Here is a 27707-nt window from a genome sequence, read left to right on the forward strand (position 1 = left end):
TTGAAATATTCTAATGTCAGGATATGAGGTTTTCATGTAATTTTTATTCAATGTAAAATGTTGGAAATGTTGTCTATCGTGTTCTTTAATTTTGTTAATTCTGTAGATAAACCAGTACTCTAGTTTTGCCAGACTTACTGAAAAATATTACATACAATGGTTTTATGTGATACACCAAGATAGAGTCATAAATTGGTTAATAAAATTTTAATGCCTTAATTCTTATTAACATGATTTTTCTTAAATTGGCTCAGTAGAGAAGCACTAAACTGTAGAAATGCCACTCTGTTAAGCAATGTGCATAGTAGTGTTATTCACAGTCACTATGAAAGAGAAGACTAAAGCAGTCAGCACTATTTCTGGGTGTCATGAAACAAAAAGTGGCTTTATCCTATTGGAGCTGATCCCAAAGCACACTGCAGATCTTATGACCAGAGAATTAAGGTTAAGAAGTCTGTTCTTGTCAGCTTTAACTTGGGTCAAGGGTATTGTTGGTTAATGTGCTTGGAGTTAAATATTAGCTCTTTATTTCCCTTAGGCAAACTGGAAATATAGTTTATATTTAAATTCTAAGCAGTAATTTTTCATTATTTTTTTTCTAGCATAATAGCTAAAACCTCTGCATTTGTTTTGTTTTGTTCTTTGGTTTTTGTTTTGTTTTAAGGTCGCTTGAGTTACCCACATCCAGGGACTGACAATCTTCTGATGTTAAATGGTAAGTGCTAATCTTATAACAGTTTCTAATTATCTCTAGCTTAGCTTAAATCTGACATGTTGGTATAAAATTATACTATTATATTCTGTTATTGAATTACTTGCCTCTAGTCTTCAACACTGATGGGACTGTTGCCATTTTTCAGAGTTGAATGGCAAGAGCTAATCTTGCAACAGCCTTTCATTATATCTGGTTTATTTGAAATCTGAAATGCTTGTAACAATGCACTATTCTTTTTTGTTCTCAAGCAGATCCGTTGTATGTTCTTCAAAGATCTGCTAGAAATCTATTGTACAGAAACAGGAATTAGAAAAATAAGAAGGCCAGAAAGGCATGTTTTTCTATCTTGTATAAATAAAGGGTGAACTAGATACTTTATATTATACTTCTGTGAAATAACATTTTATTTTTGTTGTTTTTTTTGGAACTGGCTTTGTCAAATATGTTTCTAACTGCAAAATATGCTGAAGTTAGAGTTCACGTTCATGTTCCTCTCCTAGTAGGTCAAACTTCATGAACATCTGCTGCTCAGTGAAGGCATGAACTTTAGCCTTTGTACAAGGCTAAAGAAGGAAGCAGAGCTTGGTAATCCATCTAAGTCAATAATAAATCAGGGGTTTTGCACACAAATGTTTTCTACATTGGGAAAAATTAGGGCTATAATGCCACAGCTTCTCTGGATTAGAAAGCATGGAAACTGTTGTACATGGAGCAAGTAGACTTTTGTCATTGACTTATGGGTCTAAACGTTATCAGTAAATACCTAAATAATAAAAAATACAGTCAGAATAGTTATTTCAGGTTTGTGGTTCTGTGGAGCTCATTTTTTAAATTGCATTACCCATCTGCACAGTCATTTACACTTGTGCAAATGGATACAAAATGTAAAAAATACCTAATTTCCCTTGTGTAACACTGAGGAAATGTTTAAAATTTTAAGGAAACTTAGGTTTAACTTTATACCCAGTAAAGGAAAATATTGCGTAAGGAACATTTAAACAATTAGGTCCTTTGGTATTGAGTAGTTCTTTAAGATTGGAGTATCTTGAAAAGTGAAAATAACTACTTAACTATTGAAATAAAATTAGTGTTTAGCCCACACAGACCATAATCCTGATTCCTGTACATTGAATATCAATGTGCTTGATGTTCCAACATTTACAACAGTTAACTTTCTGTATTTAACTGCAACGGTAAGACCTATTCTGCAAGCCGGTTTGTTCGAGTGGTGTATGTACAATTGTCATTATCTGCTGATTTATAATGAAGTGTTAGATGGGAAGATATTAAAAACTAAGCAATCTTCTGAGCAACTGTGAAATATTTCAATACAATCAGTGTAAGAAATTCATATCATTTTAGTTTGTTTAATACTTAGAATGGTGAGCTTCTCTTTTTATAGTTTTGCATGCTAAAAGAGCATGGAAAGCATTGTTACTCTATGGAATACCTAGGGAAAAAGGTTTTTGCTATTATCACAGACATTGGAAAAATGCATCTCAGTGGTGCCAATCTGTCCTGAAAACCTTACCACAGAGCTAGAATGTGTGCTGAAGAATATCTTGTTTGTTATAAATGCTGGTGGGGTTTCTGCTGTAGTTTGGAAGTTAGCCCTTAATGTGACTGCTGTCCTGCAATATTATTTCCAACCTTCAATAACTGAAATAAAAATAACAATTTGAGTGTCTAAAAGACAGGTACTGGAACATCTGATTTTTAGGTGTGCCCTTTAGAATTTAATTCAGAGCCTTGGTTTAGACACCTAAGCTCTCTACTGCGTGCCTGGAGAATCTGATGTACCTGTCCGTGCAGTTTGGTGCAATCAAGTGTACCGTTCAGAGCCACCTCAAGTTGGAGTGTCTGAACTGCAGCTCCTTACAGCCTGAGAACAGAAGCACTGGGAACAGCTTCTGGGGAGCTCCAGCTGCTCAGACTCTGCACAACCTTTCTTTCTTAGCAGGAATTGAGGGGCGTCCTCCAAATATGTGGTAATCAGGATTACAGCTTGAACATTTGCTGATAGAGTTGCAGACTTCAGTTTCCTTCTCTGCTTAAGTGAATCTAAGATAACATTTCCCTGTATCCCTGTAGTCGGTGCCTTGGAGGGAGGAACAGGGAAGATGAGAGTTGGTAATCCAGGAACTCACATTTGTACCTTACTTTCTCAGTAAGTGTTGTAGTCACTACAAGGAGAAGCAGGAATACTGGACCTTCATGAAAGAAAAGTACCAACATTTTTAATGTGTGTGCGCTAATACTTAACACTAGATCATGACCCTCACTGGATCTTAGTTGGTTTGTTTTTAGTGACTGGTATCTCTGGATCCCAGTAAGGTTCTGACATGAGCCAGGCTGGAATTCCTCAACCCTTTTAAGACTAAGCACTTCTAGATAAAACTTATTTTTAGCTAGTTTTTCCTCTTCTTAAATGATAGATCTTCCAGCTCATTTAAAATGTACTTACTGAACTGTACCTAATATTAATATTTACAGTTTTCATTAAGTTAATGAAATGAACCAAAGGAAAGCTGATTTATGTGTTTTAATAAATTATATATCTGATAATTATATATCTATTTCAGCTCAGGCTGTAAAAAAAGCAATGCATTTTTAATGACTGTTATCTCTCAAAAGTCCAAAAAAGATACTTTGGAATGGGCTTACTTGAGTACATCTTTAATTGTCGACTTAGAGAGAACCTTTCTGTAGCAAGTAGTAATGCAAGAGTCCAATTTGTTGGGGTGTAGGGTGTTTTTTCTCCATTATAGGGTTACCTCCCTTTTATAGTTTTAATACATTGAATTTTTTTAACGACTAATGAAACATAGTTCACCATTTGATTAGTTTAGCAAGGGTGTATTAGACTTTCCATCAAAGATACTATAGCAGGTTGTGCTTCTAAAAAAAGATGTTTTACTTCAAACAGAAGTTATTAAACTTCCTATACAGGAATTACTAAATCAGTTTCTGTAGTCTGTTAGGCTTGCCAAACTTGAATAGTCATAATGATCTTTTGCCTTAAAATCTATAAAGATGTGATTTCTAAAGAAATCTTAATAGAATTTAGGCACCCAAATCCAATAGAATAAAATCGGAATTAGGCACCTACCTCCTTTAGTCTAGACTCTTGGGAAATTTTTGCCATAATTATTTATGGTTTACTTTAAATGACAAATATTAATGAAAAAGGTTGCATTACTTCACTGTCACCATTTGATCATTAAATCAGGAATGTTAGTGACAAATAATATGTTATCTTACTTTCTATCATAAATTTAATAGTTACCTTTAGATATAGGAAGCTTGCCTAGTAGTTTTTCCTGTTATACAACATAATATTTTTAATTTGGCTCAGTTGTTCAGTGAGTTATTTAAATATGTAGATGTTTGATCTCTGGTATATATTTGAAATACATGTCTGAATAAAATAGAAATGATACATTTGCTATCTGTGTGGTAGCATTGCTCACATAATGTACAAAGTTATATTTATATTGTCTTGATATTAGATAAACATGCACAAAAAGTGTATTTACTTCTGTCTCATATTTCTATCTCTGAGCTGATTTAAGCTGCAGAAAGGGAGGTATAAATTTTTTTGACAGGTTTAAGCCTTATTACTATGCAACTTCAGGGATATACAAACAGAAGGTTTTGACTCTAAGGGAATGTCTTTGTTGTATATACAGCACTTAATGTTGGAAGGTTCCAGCATTATTGGACTTCATTTTTATTGGGCATCATTATACTTCTTGCACGTGTTGCCTAATTTATATTTTCCAGAATAAAAATGCATCTCTTGTACTTTCTCACTCATTTGAAATCTTTCAGAGTTTTTGGCTAATTAAGATATCTAGCTTTATAGACTAAAAGATACAAAAAATATTTGTGTGACTTACTCTTTGAACAAGTTCAGGAAGGAAGGAAGTTTAATCTATCTCTGTTTTGTTGCAGTAAATCAGTTATTTGCCTACAGTGCCTGGCCTTTCCCAAAGGGCTGCCTCCCCTGCAATTATTTGTCTAAACATACGCACTAATTATGTAGATGTATGTATTAAATACACATATATAAAAAGCTATATGTCTAGCTAAATATATAATTAAATATATCTATAATGTGTATAATTCTACAGACCACATACTTTGTAAGCATATGTGCTCTGAAAGATGTAAAACATTACGAGCAAGTTTTTTTAATAAATACAGAAATATTTCTGATTGAATCTAATATCTTCAGGAAGAAAAATCTCATTGCTTACAATGTACTGAAAGTTTGATTCAGCGGAACTGTTTACACAAGTACTGTCTGGCCTTTGAAAGAAAGTTTATATATGTATGTAATGTGGAGAGATTAAAATACTGAAGTTTCATGAAGATAGGATATGTTTGCTTTAACACCATATTTTTAGTAACAGTAAGACTTTGTACTTACTGTTATTAAAAGAACTTACCTATAATATAACCACTGTGGTCTTAAAGTTTGGATAAAAATAGGAAAAAATAATGAGTTTTACAAAACCATACATTTTGATGTTAATGATCACATTTATTGCAACAGTGTCTACAGATTGTCTAAGAATGGGATCGCATTTTTCTAGACACAAAGTGGCAGAAAATCCCTGACCAAACTAGCTTGCAATCTAAATGGACAAGACAGATAAATATCAGGGAAGGGGGCTTGCCATACAAGTAAAGTAAACAATGTGACAACATCGAGTACCGTTATTTTCTCATTTTCTCTGATTTCATTGTTTTGCTGAAGCAAAGAATACAGAGATAACTTTGGTACATCATTGTAATGTCCATATATATAAAATACTGCGGCAACTACCCTTTTAAGTTGAATTGCATTGAGGGGTTTTGAGCATTTTAATAACCCTTTTGTGTTTCTCCTTAAAATTACTGTTGTTTGTTTTTAAATGGATAGAGAAAAACGGTTCAGGTGTTCTGTAACAAAATATTTTTATGCATATCAACTTATCTTAACTATGAAAATACAATAAAATAGCTGGTTTGTTGGGCAGAAAGGAGGAGAAGTGGTAGAAGAGAACAAAAATTACTAAGGCTTGTACCAAAAGACGTTTATTACTATGCATTTGTATAGTATTCTTTGAGAGAGAACATGGCACTGCAGTCTTTGCTATGGATGTGATGCACTTGAATTTTCCATGGTTACTCTAGTTTTATTTGTGGAAGAAAAAAAAAAAAAAAGGCTTACAGGGGGGAGGACAAGGGCTTAGTGACGGTACTGCTAATGCTATGTGGGAGTCACTTTGGCCAAGAGTCAGAAGAGATTCGTACGTGCTGCAACACTGACGTAGAACTGCGTGTCTTGTAAATGCCTGACTTCAGAGGAAAACAAGTCTGAAGTTCAGCATTAGTCTCCCCACGCTGCAGCAACTAATGAGAGAACTAATCACATAGAAGAATGCATTATGTTTAGTGTTTTAAGGGAGAAGAAACAAGGAGAGAGATTTTCAGAATTCCATAAGGAATCCACTGAATTCCTGGTAGGAAGGGCTCAAGATAACAAAGAAAAACAAAATATCATACTTACTAAAAATTTTGAAAAACCCTGTGCAAATGGGAAGTACTAGGATATAAATATTTAATAATATGAGAACAGAACAGTGAATGAGATTTATTAATCACTGCATTTATGAGGCTGCATATATTTCAATGTTCCAGAACCATAGTTGCTATTTAGGAGAGGTGTATGTATGGAGTCCTAGTAAAATCAAAGCAATAATGCTGAGACCCAGTAGTCTTTGTTCATAAATGTTGCTATAACATTATGGTTTATAGTAGTATTTTCTATTTGGATATTTAACTACAATGCTGTAATGATTAAAGTAATCTTTCTCAGATACAAAGTCTGTGAAACAGGAATAGAAAATACTTTGTGGAAACGTAACTAAGAAATTACATACAGCTTAATAGTTTTTGTATTAGTAATTGTCTATTTTTAGTTTCCTAGCCTTCAGGCAGAGAAGCAATCAGTATGGTCTTCTGAACTGTAGCTGTAAGCGTGATCTCTTTAAGAATCTTGCAAAACTCAAAAGTTAGGAAAATTTTGGATTTACTTGCAGTCTGTCAGAAATTGTTGCTTTGCCTTTGTGCAGTGTTTTTGATACAATGCTGTTTCTTGTGACTTGTGCCCTGATTTTGTTTGCTACCACAAGGAGTCTTTTGTTTCAAATAAAACCTTGCGGTTAATTTTCTGCTAGGTCTTTTCATGAAAAGGAAGGTCACAGCTTCTAGGATTTGTGTTGTCACTGCAAAGGACTGTACAAACTGTTCCATGGACCAGGATGTTTCTGTGAATAATTTAACACTTGCTACATGCTTTTTAAAAGTAATATTTTCCTTTTTACAATTTCAGTATCCTGTGTGTTATTTAGACAGTTGTGTAAGATACGAATCACATTTGTGAGAATGAATTACAAAGTTACCGTAATTTATGCATCCATAATTAACGTGAAGTTAAGATCAAGTATAAAGGCATGTTGAAATATTTTAAAATATGTTCTTTACAGCTGGTGCTAACGTCAATTTATTTATAAATTAGCATGGTATTTAACTGAGACTTTAGTTTAATGCATTTTCATCTGCAATTACCAGTAGCAAGTACTGATGCAGATTTTTACTTCTCTCTTACCCACATAGTTCTTTGTAACTTAAATATTTTAATATGTGGGCATGATACAGTTATTTGACATTTTACAATTTGTCCTTTGTTTGCATGCAGCGAGGACTTATGGGCGAAGACGAGGTAATTCAATTCTATTTGTTACAGTACAATTAATTCTGATTGAGCTGTTACTGATCATTACGATTAATTAATCCAGATTATTGATTATAAATGCTTATCTGCATGTTGTCTTAGTTTGGGAAAGATGGAGGGTGTGAGGGAAGGAGGGGTGCAGTCTGGATTGTTCTGATCATTGATCTCTCTTTAGAGTTTAAATTACAAATCTTGTAATCAATTAAAACATTGTAGTTCTAATCATAATTTAGTTCATGCTAATGGCTACTGCTTGCAGTCGTTGCCCCCTTTAAAAATATATGGTTTGCTAGTTGTTCTTCTAATGCATCTTCTTTTGCTTCTGTAGAAGTGATAGAGTACTATCTAAAAGCCTTTCATAAACTTAGCAAGAAATCTAGTAGACAACTCTTAGAATTAGTAAATGGATTTTCGTAGTATAAGCCAATATATGCTCGCTGACCTTGGAAAAGCTACACTGATTTAACTATATGAGGATGTGACCTGCAGTTGTTACCATGTAAAGCATGCAGCAAAAACATCAAGATCTTTGACAGCTTCTAGTATTTACAACATACACATAAATTCATGTGTCTCTCTTTATCTCTGCATTGGTTCATAACTGATTGCTTGGTAGCCCTAATGTGGAGGAGAGTGGTGATCTAGGTCATTCTCGATGTGTGTAACAGTACAATCGTGTTTTGATGGTTCCTGGCAGATTCTGCTTAATTGTTTTCACTGTCATGCAACAAAAAGAAACAAATGTTTAAAAGGGCTTATCCTTTTAATTCACAGTCATTGGGAGAAATGTGAAAGCCTAGCAAATTACCCTTTTGCTCTTTCCATCTGAGAGACAAAGTGAAGGAGAGGGAGAGGAAAGTATTGGGAGTCATATAGAGCCTGTTACTCTAAATGCGTTAATCCATTGTCCTCTGTGTCATCTTAGCTCTCTGAGGAGCTGCAGTGCTTTTGGCAAACCTTTACCCACATTAAAGTAAAACTGATCTATCCAGTATCACTTCCAGAACATATTCTGATGGTTTAATTTGTACTGGGAAGACAGCCTTAGATTCTCGTTGTTCTTAGATTTTAACGCTGGTCTGTGGGTAAAAAATAATTTGTCACTTACTACCGTCTTGTGGTCCTGCTTTTATTTTATAATCTTTGTGATGTTTTATTGTCTTTGGTTGTTTTGTATCTTGTGTTTTCATTCAGTATTTTTGATGTACTATGTTTTTATTATAGATTTAGATACCAAATCAGGGTCATTAGCTGTTACCACAACATAGGTCGTTGGTCATGTTTGCTGTCTGTTCTCCAGCCTTGTCTTTAAGCACTTGATTCTCAGATGGTCTTCTGAAAGTGAATGGCTTTCATACCGCTCTCACCCCAAGCTGATCAGCACAATGTCCACAGGTGTTCCTACGGGGCTTTCCTGGTAGTATTGCCCTGAGATGGAATAAAAGTTAGAATGCAGTTTGGCTCACAGCTAAGGTACTGCAGACTCAGCTGTCAGGGACCTGCTGCTCCTGCGTATGGATTTGCAGTGGGTGAATCTGGAAGAAGTTGGCTATTTGAGATGGAAAGTTGATTCCCAAAAGTGTGCTAGGTGGTTTTTTGGTTTTATTTACTTGCTTGTTTTTGGAAAGCAGTTGAATTCATATTTTAAAAATGAGTGAGAGAGAAACAGGAAAAATTGCATTTCAGAAGAAATGATGATGTGTGGTATTTATTTTGCTTCATGAAAGTGTTTCTTATTTTTTTGCAATTAAAAGAATGACTTCTGAATTTGAAACTGACATTAATCTTTATGTTGCTAATCTAAAGCAGTGAAAGTGTGAATAAGCTAAGGTACATATCCTGGCCTTCCGAGTCTTTTCATTTTGGAGTTCTCTAAAATTTGTAGATATGAAATAGGGGGAAAATGAGTGGCACAAAATTACTAATTTTTCACTCCCCCCTGCCATCTATACAACTGTTTTGATCAGTTTGCATTTGCAAAGCCATCCTGTGAACTTCTCAGATTTTACACTTGCATTTCAGGGTAACTGTAATCTTACTGCAGATTGCTAGGTGTTAGGAACCACCACAGGGCTTCCCTTCCAAAACTGTGGTAAATCGGAGAGCGAGAAGGATAAATCAGCACAGTGACTCATTTTTCAAGTGTTAGATTTTGCACATTTATTAAAATTCTCTTTTGCTTTCTTAGAAATTAAATCTGTTCTTAACGTTATCAGTATCAGATACCTTTAAAAGAGAAAACATACCTGTTTGAAACTTACTACCGTGTACGTGTGTTTTCTGTTGCCCTCTGTTCAATTAAACTGTAAAATTTTTAGACATGCAGTAGTCATTCAGGTGATGGAAGTTATCAATTTAACTTCAAGCTAAACCAAAAGCAGACTAATGAAACTCTGCAGCCCTTAAGCAGAGTTAAGGGCTTAACTTAAGCAGCCCTTAATATGATCTCTTCATGAATAAGACTCTTTATTTAAAAACAAATTAATACTTTCCTAGTGGATGCAGCAGAGTAACTACAATATAATTGAGTACGAAGTATTTTGCTTACAGTGATGTCAGCTTGCAATCTTGAGTTTCTTTTTTGAAGTTTAATACATTTTTCATTTTCTTAATTTTTCTTTAAACTAATGTGTACTTTTCTAATATCTTGGTATTTTCATTTTTACTTTCCAGACTGCTATTCCCCCATTCCCTAAAATTACATAACCATATACTGCTACAAAATTATTTTAATGTATATTATTATCTTTTCTTTTTAAGGCCGTTCTTCCCTCTTCCCAATAGACGATGGTTTGCTGGACGATGGTCATAGTGATCAAGTTGGAGTCTTGAATTCACCTACCTGCTATTCAGCTCATCAGAATGGAGAACGAATTGAGCGTTTTTCTCGGAAAGTGTTTGTTGGAGGTCTTCCACCAGATATTGATGAAGGTGAGCTGCCTGAAAACTAAAAAAACTATGTTTGGAGGGAGAGAGAAAGAGAGATTTTTAAAAACCTAAATGAAGTAGTAGAAATAATCCACCCAGCAAAATAATGTTGTAGTGTAAAAGTCTACAACTATATATATTTTTAATGAGAGTTGATGGACTTGTTGAGCTTAATATCGTTTGATATCATCCATCTCTTTTGATTTTGATATGGTTCAGTAGTCTCTGACTGCACTTGCAGACTGTAGAGTTGTATGTGATGCCTGGAACTTGTGCTCCTGCTTAGCTTGAATATTCCTTTCATATACACCTTAGCCCTTCATAGTGTCCTCTGTATGAGCCTTTATTCTCTATTTTCTATTCATAGAAAACTTCTATTTGTAATTGAATTTCAAATTCTATTTTACTATTCCCTGAAGATCTCAGAAGTGGTTTAGAAAGGTTAATATTATTCCTGTTAATAGAGAAACTAAGGCAGAGGAAGGTCAAGTGGCAGAGCACTCTGTAATGCATTGAACATAGAATGTACTCCAGAAGCTCAGATACTTATGTGATGGAGTTGGAATTGCTTTGTACAATACTGCTGATTTAAGTAATCGTGCTGTTTAATATAAGGTTTCTCCTGTGCAGATAAATGTAAATCACATGCTAGCTTTGTAATGTAAACAGAAGTCCCTTTACAAGGTTCATTGTAATCCTGGAGTAACTTGCAAACCAAATAAGCTGACTGTAGTTAATTAACTTTCAGACATCGAAAGGCCATAGTGTGGTTTCATCTTCCTTGTGATGCTCTCCTGCAATGTACAAAGGGATTTATTTTAATATACTTCAGCTTTTTTTGATGCACTTTAGCTTCTAATTCAAATGTGCGCTGTTGTCTTCAATACAAATGCTAAATAAAGACACGTGGAAATGTATTTTCTTTCTTTCCTGCCTGTTTATATGCTGATGGCAGGATGTGACTGAGAGAAATGAAGCATATTTGTGTTTGATGAGTTATTGCTCTTGTAGAGTTTAGGGTGGTTTAATTTTTTCCTCATGGCCAAGGTTCCTGCAGTCAATGACAGGAAGAAGTGATTGGAGTAGAAAGATGTCACAAAGTTGTGCAGGGAGTGTAGTAGATCTTACAACAGGACTATTCATGACTATGTTAGAAGCACTTATAAATAGGCAGTTTTAAGTTTCTATGCCTGATCTGTGCATGGTATCTGCTGGAAACTGCTGGCATGCTAGTTGTGGTGATACTTATTATATGAGTATCCACCTGCAAAGCTCTGAACTGTACATCACTAAACAGTAAATTGGTTTGATTGCATTCAAGCCAGATTCTGAATTTAAGGAAGTATCACACCAGTTTTCACTACTGCCTTTAGTTGCCCATATGCTTCTGAAATGCCTCTGTTATTAAACAATAAAAGAGAAACATAAGCTTAAAATTACCAGAAATATATCAGGTAAAAATTAAAGCTTTGGACAATGTGTCTATTTAAGCTTTTTGTTCATGAAAGTTTGAAATTTTGTTCCTTTTTTTCCATGAAATGTCAACCTTTGCTAGAAACAAAGATCTTTGCTTGATAGTACTTTTTCCTTGAGTTATGTCATCTATTTTAATTGCAACTATTATACCTGTTTTTAGATGAAATTACTGCGAGCTTCAGACGATTTGGGCCTTTGGTAGTAGACTGGCCTCACAAAGCAGAAAGCAAGTCCTATTTTCCACCAAAAGGTAAGAGTTGGAAAGTTTTGACCTATCACTGAGTGCAAACCTTACTCTGGGAAACTGTCTCATCTTTTTCCAAAGGGTATAATCTACAGTCCTTGTGAACTATTAATTCTACAGTTTCAATGGAGGTTCAGACATGGTTCCTTTACATACCAAGTCTAAAACCTGAGAGTGTTGTTTTAGTATTATGCCTGGTTCAATGCTGGACTCCTGAATGATCTTCCATATTGTGATTTCACATATATCAGATCAGTGTTATGTAGTTGTATGTGTCATTAATCCTAAATTCTGTATTTGCATTTCTATCCAGTTTCCAAACCTGAAATTTGGTCAAATTTTTAAGACTAAATCTTAGATAAAAATTCTCATAGGAAGTTACAGGCAGGATTCAGAAGGATGCATTTGGGTATCAGATCAAGATAATCAGTGTTATGTTTCTCTCAGTTTTAGGATGTGAACTTCCTATTGAAGCACTAATCTTTTTTGATAAATTATTAAATACTGATCTTTAACTATTTCTAGTGTTGCTATTAGACTAGATTTTTTTTTAATATCACTTACAAAGTGTTGGAGAAGCCATTCTGTACACTAAGTAGTTAAATTATGTAGCATATCTTTGTACATGTACAATCATATATCGGTACATGTGAAACAAATGCAAAAATCTGATCCAAACATGAAAGCAATACAGAGATTATTCATTTTGTAGAGAATGCAGCAATTCATTCCTTCACTGGAAGTGACAAAAGTAGGTATAGTGCTTTTACAAACTGATTCTTCATTTGTTTATCTGACCATCTATGCTGGGGAAAAGACAGGATTATTATCCCGGATGGGTCCTCTGAAAAGTGGGAAATGGAATTGAAAGTATTTGAATAGTATTTATGAACACTACATGGAAATTCTAAGACAAAGAGACTTTGGTTTTTTTAATTGAGAGCCTGATACACAAAGCTACTGTCAAGTTAAATTTGATTACCCTAAGGAGTGCATCTCTCTTCATAAATTACCAAGAGGAATTCTTGAACTCTTTGAGGAAGATGCATTTTACAGAGTCTGTAATGAATATATAGAAGAGGAAAGATGGAATATATTCTTAAATGAAAGGAATGGATTCTGGCATTCATTTCCAAGGAGATAATCCTGTCTCAGCATCTGAACATCTTAAGGATATATTTCCAGACTTCCTCATTTAATAAAGGTTTTTTATATAGTTGGAATATTTACAATTGCCACAGTAAAAATAAAATAAAATAAAAAATCTGTATTGTAAGTAGAGCCTCTTAAAAGCAGAGAATACAAATAGAACTTCAGTCTGTTGATCTAATTAAGTCAGGAAACGCTCACAAACTAAGTGTTAAGTTTATTTCCCATGATTAACTGATCCTTATTTGAAATTCAATAGCACTTACTTTTCTTCAATCTTTAAACTTTATTCTAATTTTCAGTTTGCTACATTGCTCAATATTGTTTTGTAAGGTAGCCTAACACATTTAAAATTCAGTGTAGGTTTCTCTTTGTAGATACTCTGGAAACATAGCATACTATTAACTACTGAATATTACTGTGTTTATATCTGCTTTTTTCAGTGCAATAGATAGGACCCATGATTATTTTGTAGAAGAATTTCTTAAAGATTTATCTTTCTTAAGTATTACTCACATGTGCAGGCAAGAACTATGTATACATGTATTTAATAAGATGTCTGTATTAGCGCAAGGAGGAGTTGGTTTGGGTTTTGGTTTGTGTTTTTTTTTACTTTTAATCTCCAACTTCTAATTTGTTGCTCTGCATGGAGTCAATTCAGTGTCTATATTTTTGTTTGTTCAGCCTCATTAGATGTTTGACATAGTATTACTTTCCAAAGACATCTCAGAATTATCCAGTTCTGGACTGATTTATGTAACAGTCTTCTCTGTGGTGAAGAGATACAGCCTGCCTTTTTTTTTTTTTTTTTTTTAAGTCTTGTTCACTTTTTGAGGCTGTGGTTCCTTCCAGGCTGTCTGCTTACAGAAAGTCCCAAGGGAAGGCCAAGTTCATAATAAGTATTTCCTTGCTTGAAGAAATGCAAAAAGTGTCCTGATCCATCAAGGCTGGCTGCCTCCTGAGAAACACCAACTGCTTGTTCTTAACTAGTTACATTTTATATTGATTCACCACAAAATTAGGCCCAAAGAAAACAGAATTTTTTTCAAAACTTCACAGTAATCTTGCAAGGAAACTCTGTTCTGAAGCAAAAGAAAATTACTCTGTTGAGATCGAAGTACAAAGTCTGTAAGTGATCTGCCAACTGTAATGGAGAATTCCTTCCTTTCTGACTTGCCACTGTTTATCATAACTCCTGTTATTACGTAGTTGGCAAATATACTTATTTATGAAACAATACACATGTCCAAAGGAACTTGCTGAGGTGAGGACTCCTTCTTATCATAATGAAGCTCTCAAAGAAATGGTGCTGTGAGGATATGCAAATCCAAAGAAGGCCTTTCAAAATATGCCCAGTTATTTGCGTGCTCTGTACTATTTATAGTCCATATCAAACAGAGGATAATCTGATTTAAACAGGACAGTATCCCCAGCCTTTTCTAATTGTCTAGGTGTTTCTGTTACCTTCTATCACAGCAGTTGTGCAGTAACTTTGTTTATTCGAGGTTCTTAACAGCTAATTTAGAACTGACTGAACAAATTAGGTTGAAAATGTTCTCTTTCTAGTTTAAGAAGCAAAGCCTCAGGTCCATCCAAGTTCTGTTTAACTTGTTACTAGCTTATTTGATAACACTGGATAGGATTGAACTCTGGATTCAGGCAAGTAACTGTAGGTGTCTTCATGTGTGATTAGTGTCTGAGCTTCGTTTAATCAATGGGAATCTGGCCAATACCGTCAGTGGAATATAGAGGGGAACATAAGCACATTGAGCTTGATTCATTTACCCAAACCAAGGATATCTAAAAGATTTACACAGGTCTCACAAATGTGGTGCAGCACCTGTTGAAGCCCCACACCATTCTGGAGGACTAGCTGAAAGTTAGGCAAAGTCCTGTAGAGGATAAATGGTGTTAGACACCTCCATGTCCCACTTGATTAGCTGAATAACCACTCAGCCACCACTGACTAACTGGATCTCTGTACTACAGTAGGAGCTTAAGCACAGTCACTGCAGAAATATGGGAATAGGTGTTTGGATCTTGAAGTGAATCTTGCTCCCCCCCCTACTCGAAAGTGCCTCAGCTGATAGCTACATTGCAATTGTATCAACCTGCATTTTTTCACTTGAAGTGTATTTTGGAGTTAATTCTTCATCAAAGATGATGAAACTGAACAAGTGAAAGATTTATGTTTCAAAGATTAAATTTAATTAATATGGTGATGAGATCTCTTTAAAGAGGAATACATGAAATGTTGTGTGTCCTTCCCAAATATAAATTGTTCCCATCATCAAATGTAGATCCATTGTCTATATTAACCTGCAGTTTGTACTGATTCTTTCTGATTTAAGCTAAAGCACAGCATTCTATGGGCAAGAATTGTACTCCACTGAGGCTATTTAGTCTTCTCTGGGGAGAGTCTGTCAGGACAGTAGAGGAACCAACCCCAAAACACAATACAGCTGTACTGGCTGGCATGGACAGTGCCATGCTGGCCTATATTCATTTTCTTGACTCCTTCTTTAACCTGATAGTGTTAGGAGTTAACTGGAGTTTGATGGAACTTAAAGCTGCTCTCTGATTTCTACAGGAGAGTATGCATAGCAGAAGCAGCATCCTTTCTCCTTCTGGTAAACTTCTGTATTACTACGAAATAAAGAAATTACACCTTGCTCAGAAAATCGTGTAAGATACCAGTGTGAATCTAGTCTAGGATGCTTTGCTTTGGATTTGTCCTTTATGTAATAAGTACAAAAAACTTACCTGATGGGCTTTCTGTTTCCAGTGCTGACCCAATGTATTAAAAAGAAAAAAATACTTAATTTCGTGGTCTTGTTTCATTAAGAGAGATGTCAGCTTAAAGTAAGGATGACTATAACCAGTGCAGTGTCTTTAGATACCAGGGAATGTAGTTCTGAAGCCAATTATCATCTCTAGAAAGATTTGTTTATTATTTGAGGTAACTGCTGAGGACACGTATTAATCAAAATCACCCACACTGGTTGCCTTTGAAAATAGGAGTGTTAGTAATAGTTCCAGTGTTATGCAGAGAAATTTAGTCAAGTGATAAACACTAACAGGGATTACCTAAACTTTGTCTCCCACAGGAGGCATAAATTCTGGTAGAGGTGCATATGAACAAGAATTTTTTATAAAACTGTGTTTCATCTAATATTTTTCGTCTTGTGAAGTACATACAAAACATACAAGCTGTGTCTCTTGCCAAGTAATATCTGATCATGACCTGCTACTGTTGGTGTACATATGACCCAGAGGTATGAAGCAGCTTCCTTCAAAAAAAACTAATAGAGTAACTTTGCTTTTCCATTGTAAACAGACTTGCATTGCTATTAGGTGTGAAGCTGTTAAATGGCTGATGTGCTACACGAAAAAACCCAAGAAACTAGGGAGTTAAGCTGTTTTGTAGTACAGTAAAACACCTCCTACTCTTTACCCTACCTCCCTGCCATGTTTCACTGTGACATGTACTTTCCTATTGCACATGGTAATTGTAGTTCAGTACTACTCCAGAAAGACTAGTAGTTAGGCACTTGGTCTTTTTCATCATACATATGCACATGACTTACCACCATGATACTAGCTTTGCAGACATTAAACAGTCACAGTAGTTCATGAATTATGGATGTCAAGGTGAAGAATAATCCAATCAAAGCACATATTGAGAAAGCAGAAAGGTGTAAGAATAAAATTTGTGCCATACAGTTGTTGGCATGTGGTAGCTGTAGTAACAAGAGCCCTAATTTATGATGTCCAAGTGAAATACCTAAGAGTGTAATTTCCTTTTGCAAGCACTTTTTAGCTAATGAATACAGGCTGGTTGTCTATGTAACTCGTGTCCTTCAGAGAAGTCTATGGCTAATGTATAATTGACTTGTGCCAGGAAATGCGCCCTGGTCCAAGGCAAGTGATGGAGAGTGGTTTGTACGCAGACTGTGCAAGTCTAGCATTCTTTGGGAGGGATTGGCTGTCTCTGTATATGGCTATAGAATGTGAGACCTCAGCAAATTTGTCTTCTCTAGCCAGTTTTCTTCACCAGGAGAACTGGTTATTTTCCTCCAGGCTAGACTTGGGGAGCAAACTAAAATGCACTGTAAATCATTGAAGGACTAGAGCTGTAGAGCAAAACTACAGCCAGACCAATTTGATAGTGCGGACTATACCCTAACTTTCTCTGTGTATTCAGAGGGCGAGTAGTTCAGCTAAGTTCATGACACAAGCCTGTATAGTGTTTAAAATTAAGTGGGATGAACCCAGACATGAGTACGTGCTTTGCTGATAACATTGAGAAAGCAGTATTAAGGTATAGTTTTGGTATTGCTTTCCTTTTATTTCAGGTGAGGTAGGATGTAGTAATCCTAATTGTTCCCTCATCAAGTTCTTGTATTTGAATTTTCTATCGTACAAGCTGCCACAGATAAGGATATTAATAGCTGCAGACATAGAGGTGATAGATCATGTGGAGACACTGACCACCTTTATGTATGAGGAGCTATATGGCAGTACCCTTGATTTGCTTTAGGATAAGAACTGATGGAAAATCAGCATCTGGCAAAATATTTTACTTACTTCTGGCTGTGGGTCTGTCTTTGTATGTCTGAACCCTCAGTTGGTATCATGTGCCTTTACCCCTCCCTTTGATTAATCAAGTTTTTGCACTGCCATCATTCTTGTGCTGAGCTCTCCATTCAGGCAGGAATGTGTGTGCCTGGCTTCCACACAAGTAAGGACAGTTGCACAGGTCTGGTCTCACTTACCCAGTCTGCACATGTCCTCATCCAGTGAGTGAGTTTTGCAGGGGTAATATGTGGATTTTAAATTCTAAGATAAATACTGAAGGATATCCCCATTAAAACAGATTTTGAATCTAAATAATTACTAATTAAGCTTATGTTAAACAGGTTGTCACTAAAAAATACTGGTCAGCAATGAAAAATGAACGTCATAATAAAATGCTTCAGCGCAAGCCTAAAGATACCCTATGGCATATTTGCTAAGAAACTAAATAAGATTTACATAAAAATACAGAATACATAAAACCTTGTCATGTGTCACTTGTAGGTAGCTGTCATAGGACTGTGGTATGAGGGGTAAGAAATGAGGTACAAGTTATTAGAAAGACCACTGTAGGCCTTACAGCTTTTTCTCTAAATCCTACTTTTGTTCCCATATATCCAAAATCAGTCGTGCGTTTCTTTCTCTAATCTTATGTTCTTGTTAACACATGTTTCTTTAATGCTTTTCACTATGCGCCTTACCATCTCTACCTTGATGGCCTACAGTGTTTGTTTGCAGTAAGAAATTGCAAGTGGTTAACTAGTTTCTCTCAGAAATACAGTATCATTTTCAAAAAGATTGGTAATACAGCCATGCTCCCTTTTGCCAAGCCCACTCTAGAGCAGCTGCTTCAGCATTTGCTTTCCCATCCAAGTAATAACACATAACTTCATGTGAAAATTCCACACTTGATAGTAATCTTGGAAAGAAATGTAGATTTATGGTCCTTTTAAAGTTCATTTTAGAATACAACCCTAATTGCGTTATTGGGCACCTGTAAAGTAACAAATTTTGTGTATATCATTATATTGTAACTGTTAAAGTATTCTAATGTGTGAGGTTCTTTGCTTGTCTGACTGTTTGTTTTTACTGTAGCATTAAATAAGCATTTTAATTCCTATTTTTGTAGTGTTTGGGGGGTTTGCTGGGTCACTTATGTAACAAAGTACTTTGATCTAATCTCTATTCTAGAGATTAGTCCTTTGTGCCAAGTCGGATTTTCATTGTATAATGTCCGTTGCTGCCAATGAATTATGTTCAGCCTAGACTTCAGTACATGATAGAGCAGATGTGTTTGCTTTTATTTGGTTATTAGCCTCTTTTGACAATTATTTTAAGGATAGAAGTTCGGTTGATCATAGCAAGGTAGTACATAGTTAAAGAAGTTGGCTAATAAAAAAGAATTGGTTTGACTTTCTTTTACTTTTGAAGTAAACACATTTGTATGGAAAAGTCACTGGCAAAGATGATTAAGAAAAATAAAGATAAGAGAAAAAATATCAGTTAGTTTGGCTTTTTTTCCAGGTTATGCATTCCTCCTGTTCCAAGAAGAGAGTTCTGTTCAGGCCCTGATTGATGCCTGCATTGAGGAAGATGGAAAGCTCTATCTATGCGTTTCCAGTCCTACTATCAAGGACAAGCCAGTAAGTAAACAGTAGATGGCCTGCAGGCTATAACTGCCATCTGTCTAAAGCTGCATTTGAAATGATGATGATGAAAATAATCAAAAGCAAACTACTGTTGGCAGAGCTCAACATCTGTAATGGTTGGGTGATTTTAAAATTGTAATGTTTTGAATTAATAGGATTAAAAGAGAGCACCTAGACACACTAAGCTAATGGGGTTATGACTGTTTAACAGTTTATATAGGCTGATGAACGTGTATCTATGATGCAGTGAAACTTAAAGTAGCGTACTATTTTCTTTCCCAATTTAATAGGTTCAGATCCGTCCATGGAATCTAAGTGATAGTGACTTTGTGATGGATGGTTCGCAGCCACTTGATCCTCGAAAAACAATTTTTGTTGGAGGAGTCCCTAGACCTTTAAGAGCTGGTGAGTATAATCTGTGGCTATTTTTTAAAGTAGGAGATTATTGGAAATAATTTGAACTGTGCCTACCTTTTTATAGTTATGGATGGGCAGATGTAGATATATACATGTAAAAATAGACGACTGTCGTGCTAGTTACAACCCCAGTACAATATTCATATATTCTTACATTTCTCTAGTAACTGTTTTCATCTGCTGTTGGCCATAAATCACTGTTCATCATTGAGATTTACTGGAAATTGTTACGTGTCTAAAGCTGTAGAAAAGATTGTGATCATATTAGCAAAACTGTAGTGTAAACTATGTCACGAAAGAGTTTGTTTTCAAAATAATGCTATGAAAATCTCTCTGCCATGCTTCTTCAGTATGTTGGAGCTCTATTTGTACTTGCTTGTCATTGTGCATTAGCTACTCTTCTACTAGTATCTACTACAGTTATTCTTGCTGGTACGGACAAGGGAAAAATATAGATGGTGAAGGGGTACTTGAAGGAGTAGGAATAGAAGAAAAAAGGAAGAAATTCAGAGAGCTAGCACCGTCTGTATGACGCAACACTATATGAGATCGCAGGACTTTCTAGACTCTTGTTGGAGTACATGAAGGAAAAATGTAATGTTTCTGTAGCTGTGGAATGGTTGATCTACAACCTGGACAGTCTGCTTTGCGAGATTCACTGCAGTAGCCTTTTACAACATTTTATGGTGGCCTAGTAAGTAGGTTGAAGTGAATGTTGGAAGTAGAAGCTAACATACAGTGGTTCAAATCCCATTTTCTGTTAGAATGGCTTCTGGACTTCATTAGTCTTCCATAGTTTGTAATGAATTTTATTCTTGCAGAAAGATGAGCTTTCAGATTGAATATGTAGGAGAACCAAGAAGTGATAGTGCAAATTTTGGGGTATAAAGAATCTTAATTTTTTCTATCTTAGACCTGCAATGCTCAAGCTTTTCTGTTATTTTACTTTTAAGATTGTACTTTTGACTGTAGTACAAGCTCTGTAAATGAGCATAAACACAATATGTTCCAACTGCAGTTTAATTTTCCTTTAAATTCAGTTCAAATACTCCAGATTACTGTGCTGAATATCTGTGATAAATTTAATGGATGCGTTCTTATGCTTCACTTTCAAATACCCTGTATATGTGAAAATGAAACTTTTATGGCATTGTGAAATAAGAATCGTGACTTCACAAAAGCAGTAAAAGTTTAGGAGACTTTTCAAACAGCTATCGAACCGATACCTTTATACCCTACTACAGAGTATACTAACTCTGAAAAAAGTTAGTATTTTCCACCTAAATGAACTGCAAAACTGAATTTGGTGTAAAATATTACTAGAGAATTGCTAAAATACTTGATCTGTAAAATTTGAGATTTTTGTTTCTGTGGACTTCAGTATGGTAAGCGTAGAACTGTAGAGATCATCAAGCTCATGTGTGGCTGATGAAAAGATGCTAACTACATCTTTAAATTCAAGTAGGACATAGAGCATTAGGACAGCCAGAGAACATGTACGAAGGAATTTCTGGCATGTGGATCTATTTTATACAGCTTACATTCCATGCCTGCCCAAAAAGTCTTTTCCTGTAATCCCCTGGAGAAAACTGCCCTCGAATTTCAGTTCCAGGTTATCAAGGACTGCAAGGACTTACAATTCCATTGTTCCTTGGGTGTATGTACCCACAGTGTGAAAGATCTGTCTGCTGAGTATTTCATAGCTCATTTAATACGTTTTTATATTTATTGTTATTACCGTTACATCAGTTGTTGCAAGATTAATTATTAAAATTAACTTTTCTAGTATTTTAAAATACAAGCATGTTATATAAAGTTTGTACTGTAAGAACCATTTAAATGAATATTATTTTGTTTCTTAATAGTGGAATTGGCTATGATCATGGACCGTCTCTATGGGGGAGTTTGTTATGCAGGAATTGATACTGACCCTGAGCTGAAATACCCAAAAGGTGCTGGACGTGTTGCTTTTTCCAATCAGCAGAGTTATATTGCTGCCATCAGTGCTCGGTTTGTTCAACTTCAGCATGGCGATATTGATAAACGAGTAAGTTGTACAGAAATCAGAAAAAATAAATTAATATGAGAGCGGTGATCTATAAAGGAACTTTTCAGAGTGTGGTATCGTTGCATTTGATTTGCTTTCATGTGAGCTTCTACATTTATTTTAGTATTCCTGTAACTGCCCCCGGACGAGCAACATGCATTCCACAGAGCAGCAGTTTGTTCCTTGGACATATGTTAAACCATATGTTCTTTCCATTCTGGAGTTCCTGGATTTGTTGTGTATGGGCAAAGGGCTTGAAAATCTTTTCCTCTCCCTTGTTCTAATGAAACTAAATACTGCGATAATTCCTCTGTCATTCATAGGAAACTAGTATTCATTGGTTTCAGATTAACTTTATATTTGCAGCTGCCCTTAATTTCAGCTTTAATTGTCAGTGCTCAGTGCTTCAGAAAATTAATCGAGCTCAACACCTGAAATACAAAATGTCTCATCGTTTCTGTTTGAGGGAGTCTTCTTAGTATTTACCAATGTACATTTCTGGTTGCTACAGATGCTTATTGCTAGCTAAAGCAAAACTAACTTTTAAGAAGACTAGTCAACTTCATTACTCCTAATTAGAAGTGTAAGAGTAGCAAGGAAAACTGGCATCTGAATTATGTCGGTTTTAAGTGTCACTAGTTTTGATGTCAAGAGCTACAGAGGTAGTCACTGGTATTAATAGATGTTCTTTTTTTTAAAAAAAAAAAGGTCTTAGCGGAAGAAGAGTTGAGTAAGTAAAGTAGTTCAAGGTCCAGTCTCCTCTACAGATCAAAGACATGGGAAAAAGAAAGTAGTACAGTTAACAAAAGTCTGCTGTAGGGAGGTAGCATGTGCTTCTATCCTTTCAAACAGAGAGAGTAATACAGCTTTACATCTGTCTCTCAGATAGCAGTTGCCTAGTGAGCTGAAATTCCCAAATGTGGTCCTTTCCAGAGGATGAGTGGGTCTGAATGTGGGTAGTGAACTAGGCTTCACATTAAGATGTGACGGCTACATTTTGCTGGTGGAATTCCTGTCCTTGTGACTTGGAGCTGACTGACTGATAGCTCTGCCTTTTGACTAATTACATAACAGGAAAAATGGCCTTGACACTGTAACTGTGTGAGAGGAAATAAAACTATTAATCATCTTGCATTTGAGTATTTGGACAAAATGGGAGTAAGGACCAGAGTCCAGAATTCCTTCCAAAGAAATGCTAAATGGGTCATTTAGCTTCAGAATCAGGTATAGTTTGGTGTGTTTCAGGAACCGTCTATAGCGCATTTGGCTGTGAAGTGACCTAACTTTAAAATTAGAGGTGAACAGTTGGGTTCCATCCAAACTAGTTCTCCCTCAAAGGTAAGAGACATGGACTTGAGCCGTGTAAACAGGCGACACTTTTATCTTGGTCTTCCTCTTCCCATGGGAGTGTCCTTTGCAGTAGAGGAGTATATGATAGACTGGCAGTGCCATCTCAAAAGAGAAAGGAAGGCATGAACCTGCCTTTGAAGGCTGCACTTTCAAGTAGGTTTGTCTGGTTTGGTTTTTTTTATGATAGGTCATCAGAGATTTCAAGGGCTGTTTGGATGCCGAGCAGGCATCTGAGATGGCAGTGCTTGCTGTTTGCAGAGAAAGGGATATAACTTGTCAATGTGTGATATAACACTGAAATGCTTCAAGGGGGATGGGCAGTAAATCTCCAGTAAAACAGTGGGCATATGTTGCAGGCCTCTTGGAGCTTAGATAGTGGGGGGAAAAAAAAAAACAAACCAAAATCTACCCCAAATGCGATTTCAGATAGCATTTGAGTTATATCCGTGAGACTTAATTTATAAAAACAGTAGTCAAATTATTTCTTCAATCACTATTACCAAAAAAAGACCAAAAAAAGGAAGAAACATCTTTTTTTATTATCTGTAGATAGCTGTTCATGGGCTGGAGAGGTTGGGGGAGTGAGGGAAGGAAGATCTAGGCTTTCTCTTTAAATAACTGAATTCTGACAGTTTCTTTTTTGATTGCTGTAATTTGTGTTCTTTCTTTAGTGTTGCTTTTGTAATTCTTGAAAATCAATTTTTTGACTCAAGTATTCTCTTAAATCTGGAATTTTGGCATTTTTATTAGCATCCTTAGTTTTTCTTATTTTAAAAATGCATGCTACTCCTGAGGTGTTTCACTTGCAAAATACAGCATTGACAAATCTGAGTATTTTAATAAATTTGTCTTTAAACCTTATAATGGGGAGGGTTTATGAACTTCTTTGTTTATTTCAGAGGGTTTTTAATCTTTATTTTTTAAATCGTGTTCTCTAATTAAATCATGTGGTCAGTCCTTATTGTTTATACAACCCAGTTATTTCATTACTGAGAACAGCCTCTTTTTAGGGAACACTTTAACTCTTAGCTGTTTCTGAAAGTATGAAAAGAGCTACTTTCAGAAATAGTTTTTTGCTCCATGGAGTTGATACACTAATGCCTTTTTAGGCTTTGAAAATACTCTGAAATCAGTATTAGTGCTGATTTATAGATGAACAAGCAATTTGTATAAATCTGTAAACCACTGTTTTTGTAAACGAGGAAGATACTTCTACTTCACGTACTGCCTGCGTCTGAGGTGTGTGTGTATGCTGGCCAATAAAAGCCATATATTACATATTTCACTTAAATCTTAGTGGCAGGCTGTTCTCCTACCCTTTACCTTAGCATAGCCTTTCTATACTGGTTATATCCAGTTTCTGTAGGTCTACTGTCCTTTCACATTCTTTTCATAACCAGTTTTGTCTGTGTAAAAGTCTTTTTTCATTGCTAAATTTTGCAGTTCACCTGTTTATCCTTCTGAACTTTTGTTCAAAGTATTTATAATACTTTTTTTGGACATACCTTTTCCTACCTTAATTGGAAATCTTAGTGTCACAGTCACTTAACAAACACTGTCTGTGATGTTAACTTCTTCCTTACCTAAGTACTCTGCAGCTTCTCTCCGGTTCTTTTGATGTGTACATATGTTTAGTTTCTCGTAACAGATGTTTTTCTTCTAGTAAAGTGCTCCTCATCCTGTTTTATCATATATGAAAGCTCAGCTCCAAACATTTCCTTAAAACTCATTTGGCGTTTCGGCTCCAAACAATTCCTTAAAATGTTGTTAACTTTCATGTGCCAGCAGTCTGCATCCACTTCATGCAATACTTCCATTCCCCAAAGAGTTTCTTTAACAAATTTGAAATCATCTTCATACTGATCTTGGAACATTAATGCACCAAAGCTTGAAACATATGCTGCTTCATGCTTTCAGTAAATTTGAACGACAAACACTGTTGCTGCATAAGGTACCTGTTTATTGGAAAGTTTGAGTGTTGTTTGTGATAAGGCAGGTCATTGTAGTGAAATAAGAAGTAGAACTTGTACTGAATACAGATTACTGGAAGAAGCATACTCTTTTTCAAACATAGATGTGTTTGACACATCAAGTATCACCTCTGCTTCTGAAGCTAAGAGCATGAAGACTCTTCTGCTGTAAAACTTTTGGGTGGGTAGCTGTATGTGTAGATTTTTTTCTTCTGGAGTCACAATGCAAAAAATAGCATTTCAAAGTTCTTATTGTTTCAAATATATTCTGTCTTGAGTACAGTACATAAAGTTGATGACTATATGTAGCAGTCTTCTCAGGTAATAGTATCTCAGAAAAACATGTCTTACAGCAGTGAGTTTTAGTATGAACTGGAATAACTCTTTTTGCCAACAAAAGGCAGAAAATACCATCTTTAAAAGTGAGGAAAATGTGGAAGACAACAATGCATTCCTTAATGATGGAATAAACTCATTTTGTGTTTTATTATGAAGTTGTTCTTCCTGTCTGATCGCAGTCTGTAACAGTTCAGTTACGCGAAGACATAATGCAAATTTACCGCTGGACTCCTGCCACTTTTCCACTCTGGCAGTCAGATGAGTTTGGGAGAAAGTAACTGTGTAAGACAGGTGTTTGTAGCAGTCTGTAGACTTGCAAAGTGGTCTTTTAAAAATATTTTCAGAAATCCATTAAATACAAATTTTTGTACAGCTCAAAGCCACAAAAAGGGAAGGTAATAGATGATGAAAATCTGTTGCTCCAAATTTGACCGTATTTTAGAAATAGAGAGTGAATTTACAGGGATCAGGAGTGCTAAAAGGTATGTATTCCAGCCTGCAGAAAGTACTTTTAATTTGCACACAAAAGTAGTACATGCAGCAATTTACTTTCTAAAAAAGGTTAATGTATAAATGATTACATTCTTGTGTGTTCAGTTATTTTTTGCTAAACAGTATAGAATTGGATGTCACTTTGGGGTACATTCAGAGCTGATGAGATTAGTTACGAGACCTTTGGACTTGTTCACTTGTCTTCTACACATACTTCCATTTTATCATTTGCCAAGAACATCTTTCCAGAATAAATTAAGGGGAGGTTCTGATGTAACTATTACATACATAGTGTACCTCTAAAGATCTGCCTTGAAGTGTTCTGCTTACTGTATGGGTAGGTCTGTAGCTGATAAAAGATAAAGAGTAATAACTGATCAGTTAGATAGATAAAGGCATTAATATGTCTCATTTCAGACTTCTGTTGTTTTGGGGTTGGTTTGGGTTTTTTTAAACCAGAAAACACTGAATGCCCTCGTATAACTTTATGTAGGAATAGGTATTAACTGGAATTGTTTCTGTTTTACTCCAACAGGTGGAGGTAAAGCCATATGTGTTGGATGACCAGATGTGTGACGAATGCCAGGGTGCACGATGCGGTGGAAAGTTTGCTCCGTTCTTTTGTGCCAATGTCACTTGCCTGCAGTATTACTGTGAGTTTTGTTGGGCAAATATCCACTCTCGTGCAGGACGTGAATTCCATAAGCCATTGGTAAAGGAGGGGGCTGACCGCCCACGTCAGATCCACTTCCGCTGGAATTAAACATGGTGAACCAGCATCTACATAAGGAAAGAAGGGTGCATGTGGCTTACTGTGTTTGAAGATACTGACATGCAGAAGAAATAAGTGCATTCTTCTGCTTTTCACCCCAGCTATCAATACATGCATCTTTATCAGCAGCCAAAACACTACAAGCCTCTTGTTTTTCACCAAAACCCTACATCTCAGGCTTACTAATTTTTGTGATATTTTCATGTTAAAATAAAATGTTTTTTTGTATTTTCTCCAAGTTATTTTTATATGTAAAGTTAAAACTAGATATGAGAATGTTTTTGCGTAGGGGCACACAGTCTGCTGCTATATTTAGTGGGTGAAGCGTGCACTTATTTCTAAACATGGGTTTTTAACTTCAAGATCTGCCCCAGTAATTTACCAAAGGTAGCAAAATAGTGAAGATGGAATATGTCTGCTACAAAAAGCTTATTTTTATTGTTGTTGCTATTTTCAGTGTATACATAAACTAAAAATTAGGGTTGATTTTTTGCTCTCCATTTTGACTTGCAAGAAATAATACCTCAAGATAATCTGATTTATTAGCTATTTTTAAACATTTTTAATCACAAGCTGTATTAGCTTTGCTGCTATATAGGTGTTATGTGTAATGCCACCTATTAATACGGGATTGAAACGTTTAAGACACACTGCATTACAGATTAAATGCAGGCAGCACAATATGGCCTAAACTGCCATAGTTTTAGAATGTGAAAAAATTGCATGTTTACTTACCTGTATACACCATATGCATGCACTAGAACTATTAATTAACAAGAGGTGAGTTATTGCAAATGTTC

General features: G+C 35.5%; 1 protein-coding gene across 1 annotated transcript in view; it reads left to right on the forward strand.

Moving 5' to 3' along the window:
* Positions 1-27707, forward strand: part of LOC104168128 (cytoplasmic polyadenylation element-binding protein 2-like) — a 50669-nt gene that overhangs the window by 21268 nt on the left and 1694 nt on the right. The window contains exons 4-12 of the mRNA XM_009708594.1: positions 665-715; positions 7464-7487; positions 10260-10262; positions 10320-10430; positions 12064-12153; positions 19396-19514; positions 19811-19925; positions 21803-21984; positions 26671-27707. The exon at positions 26671-27707 is cut by the window's right edge and continues 1694 nt beyond it. Coding sequence (XP_009706896.1) covers positions 665-715; positions 7464-7487; positions 10260-10262; positions 10320-10430; positions 12064-12153; positions 19396-19514; positions 19811-19925; positions 21803-21984; positions 26671-26898 — 923 coding nt within the window. The 3' untranslated portion in view covers positions 26899-27707. The remainder of the gene's footprint in view (positions 1-664; positions 716-7463; positions 7488-10259; positions 10263-10319; positions 10431-12063; positions 12154-19395; positions 19515-19810; positions 19926-21802; positions 21985-26670) is intronic.

The sequence above is a fragment of the Cariama cristata genome, unplaced genomic scaffold (assembly GCF_000690535.1).
Source record: "Cariama cristata isolate BGI_N322 unplaced genomic scaffold, ASM69053v1 scaffold34899, whole genome shotgun sequence".
NCBI classification, from domain to species: domain Eukaryota; kingdom Metazoa; phylum Chordata; class Aves; order Cariamiformes; family Cariamidae; genus Cariama; species Cariama cristata.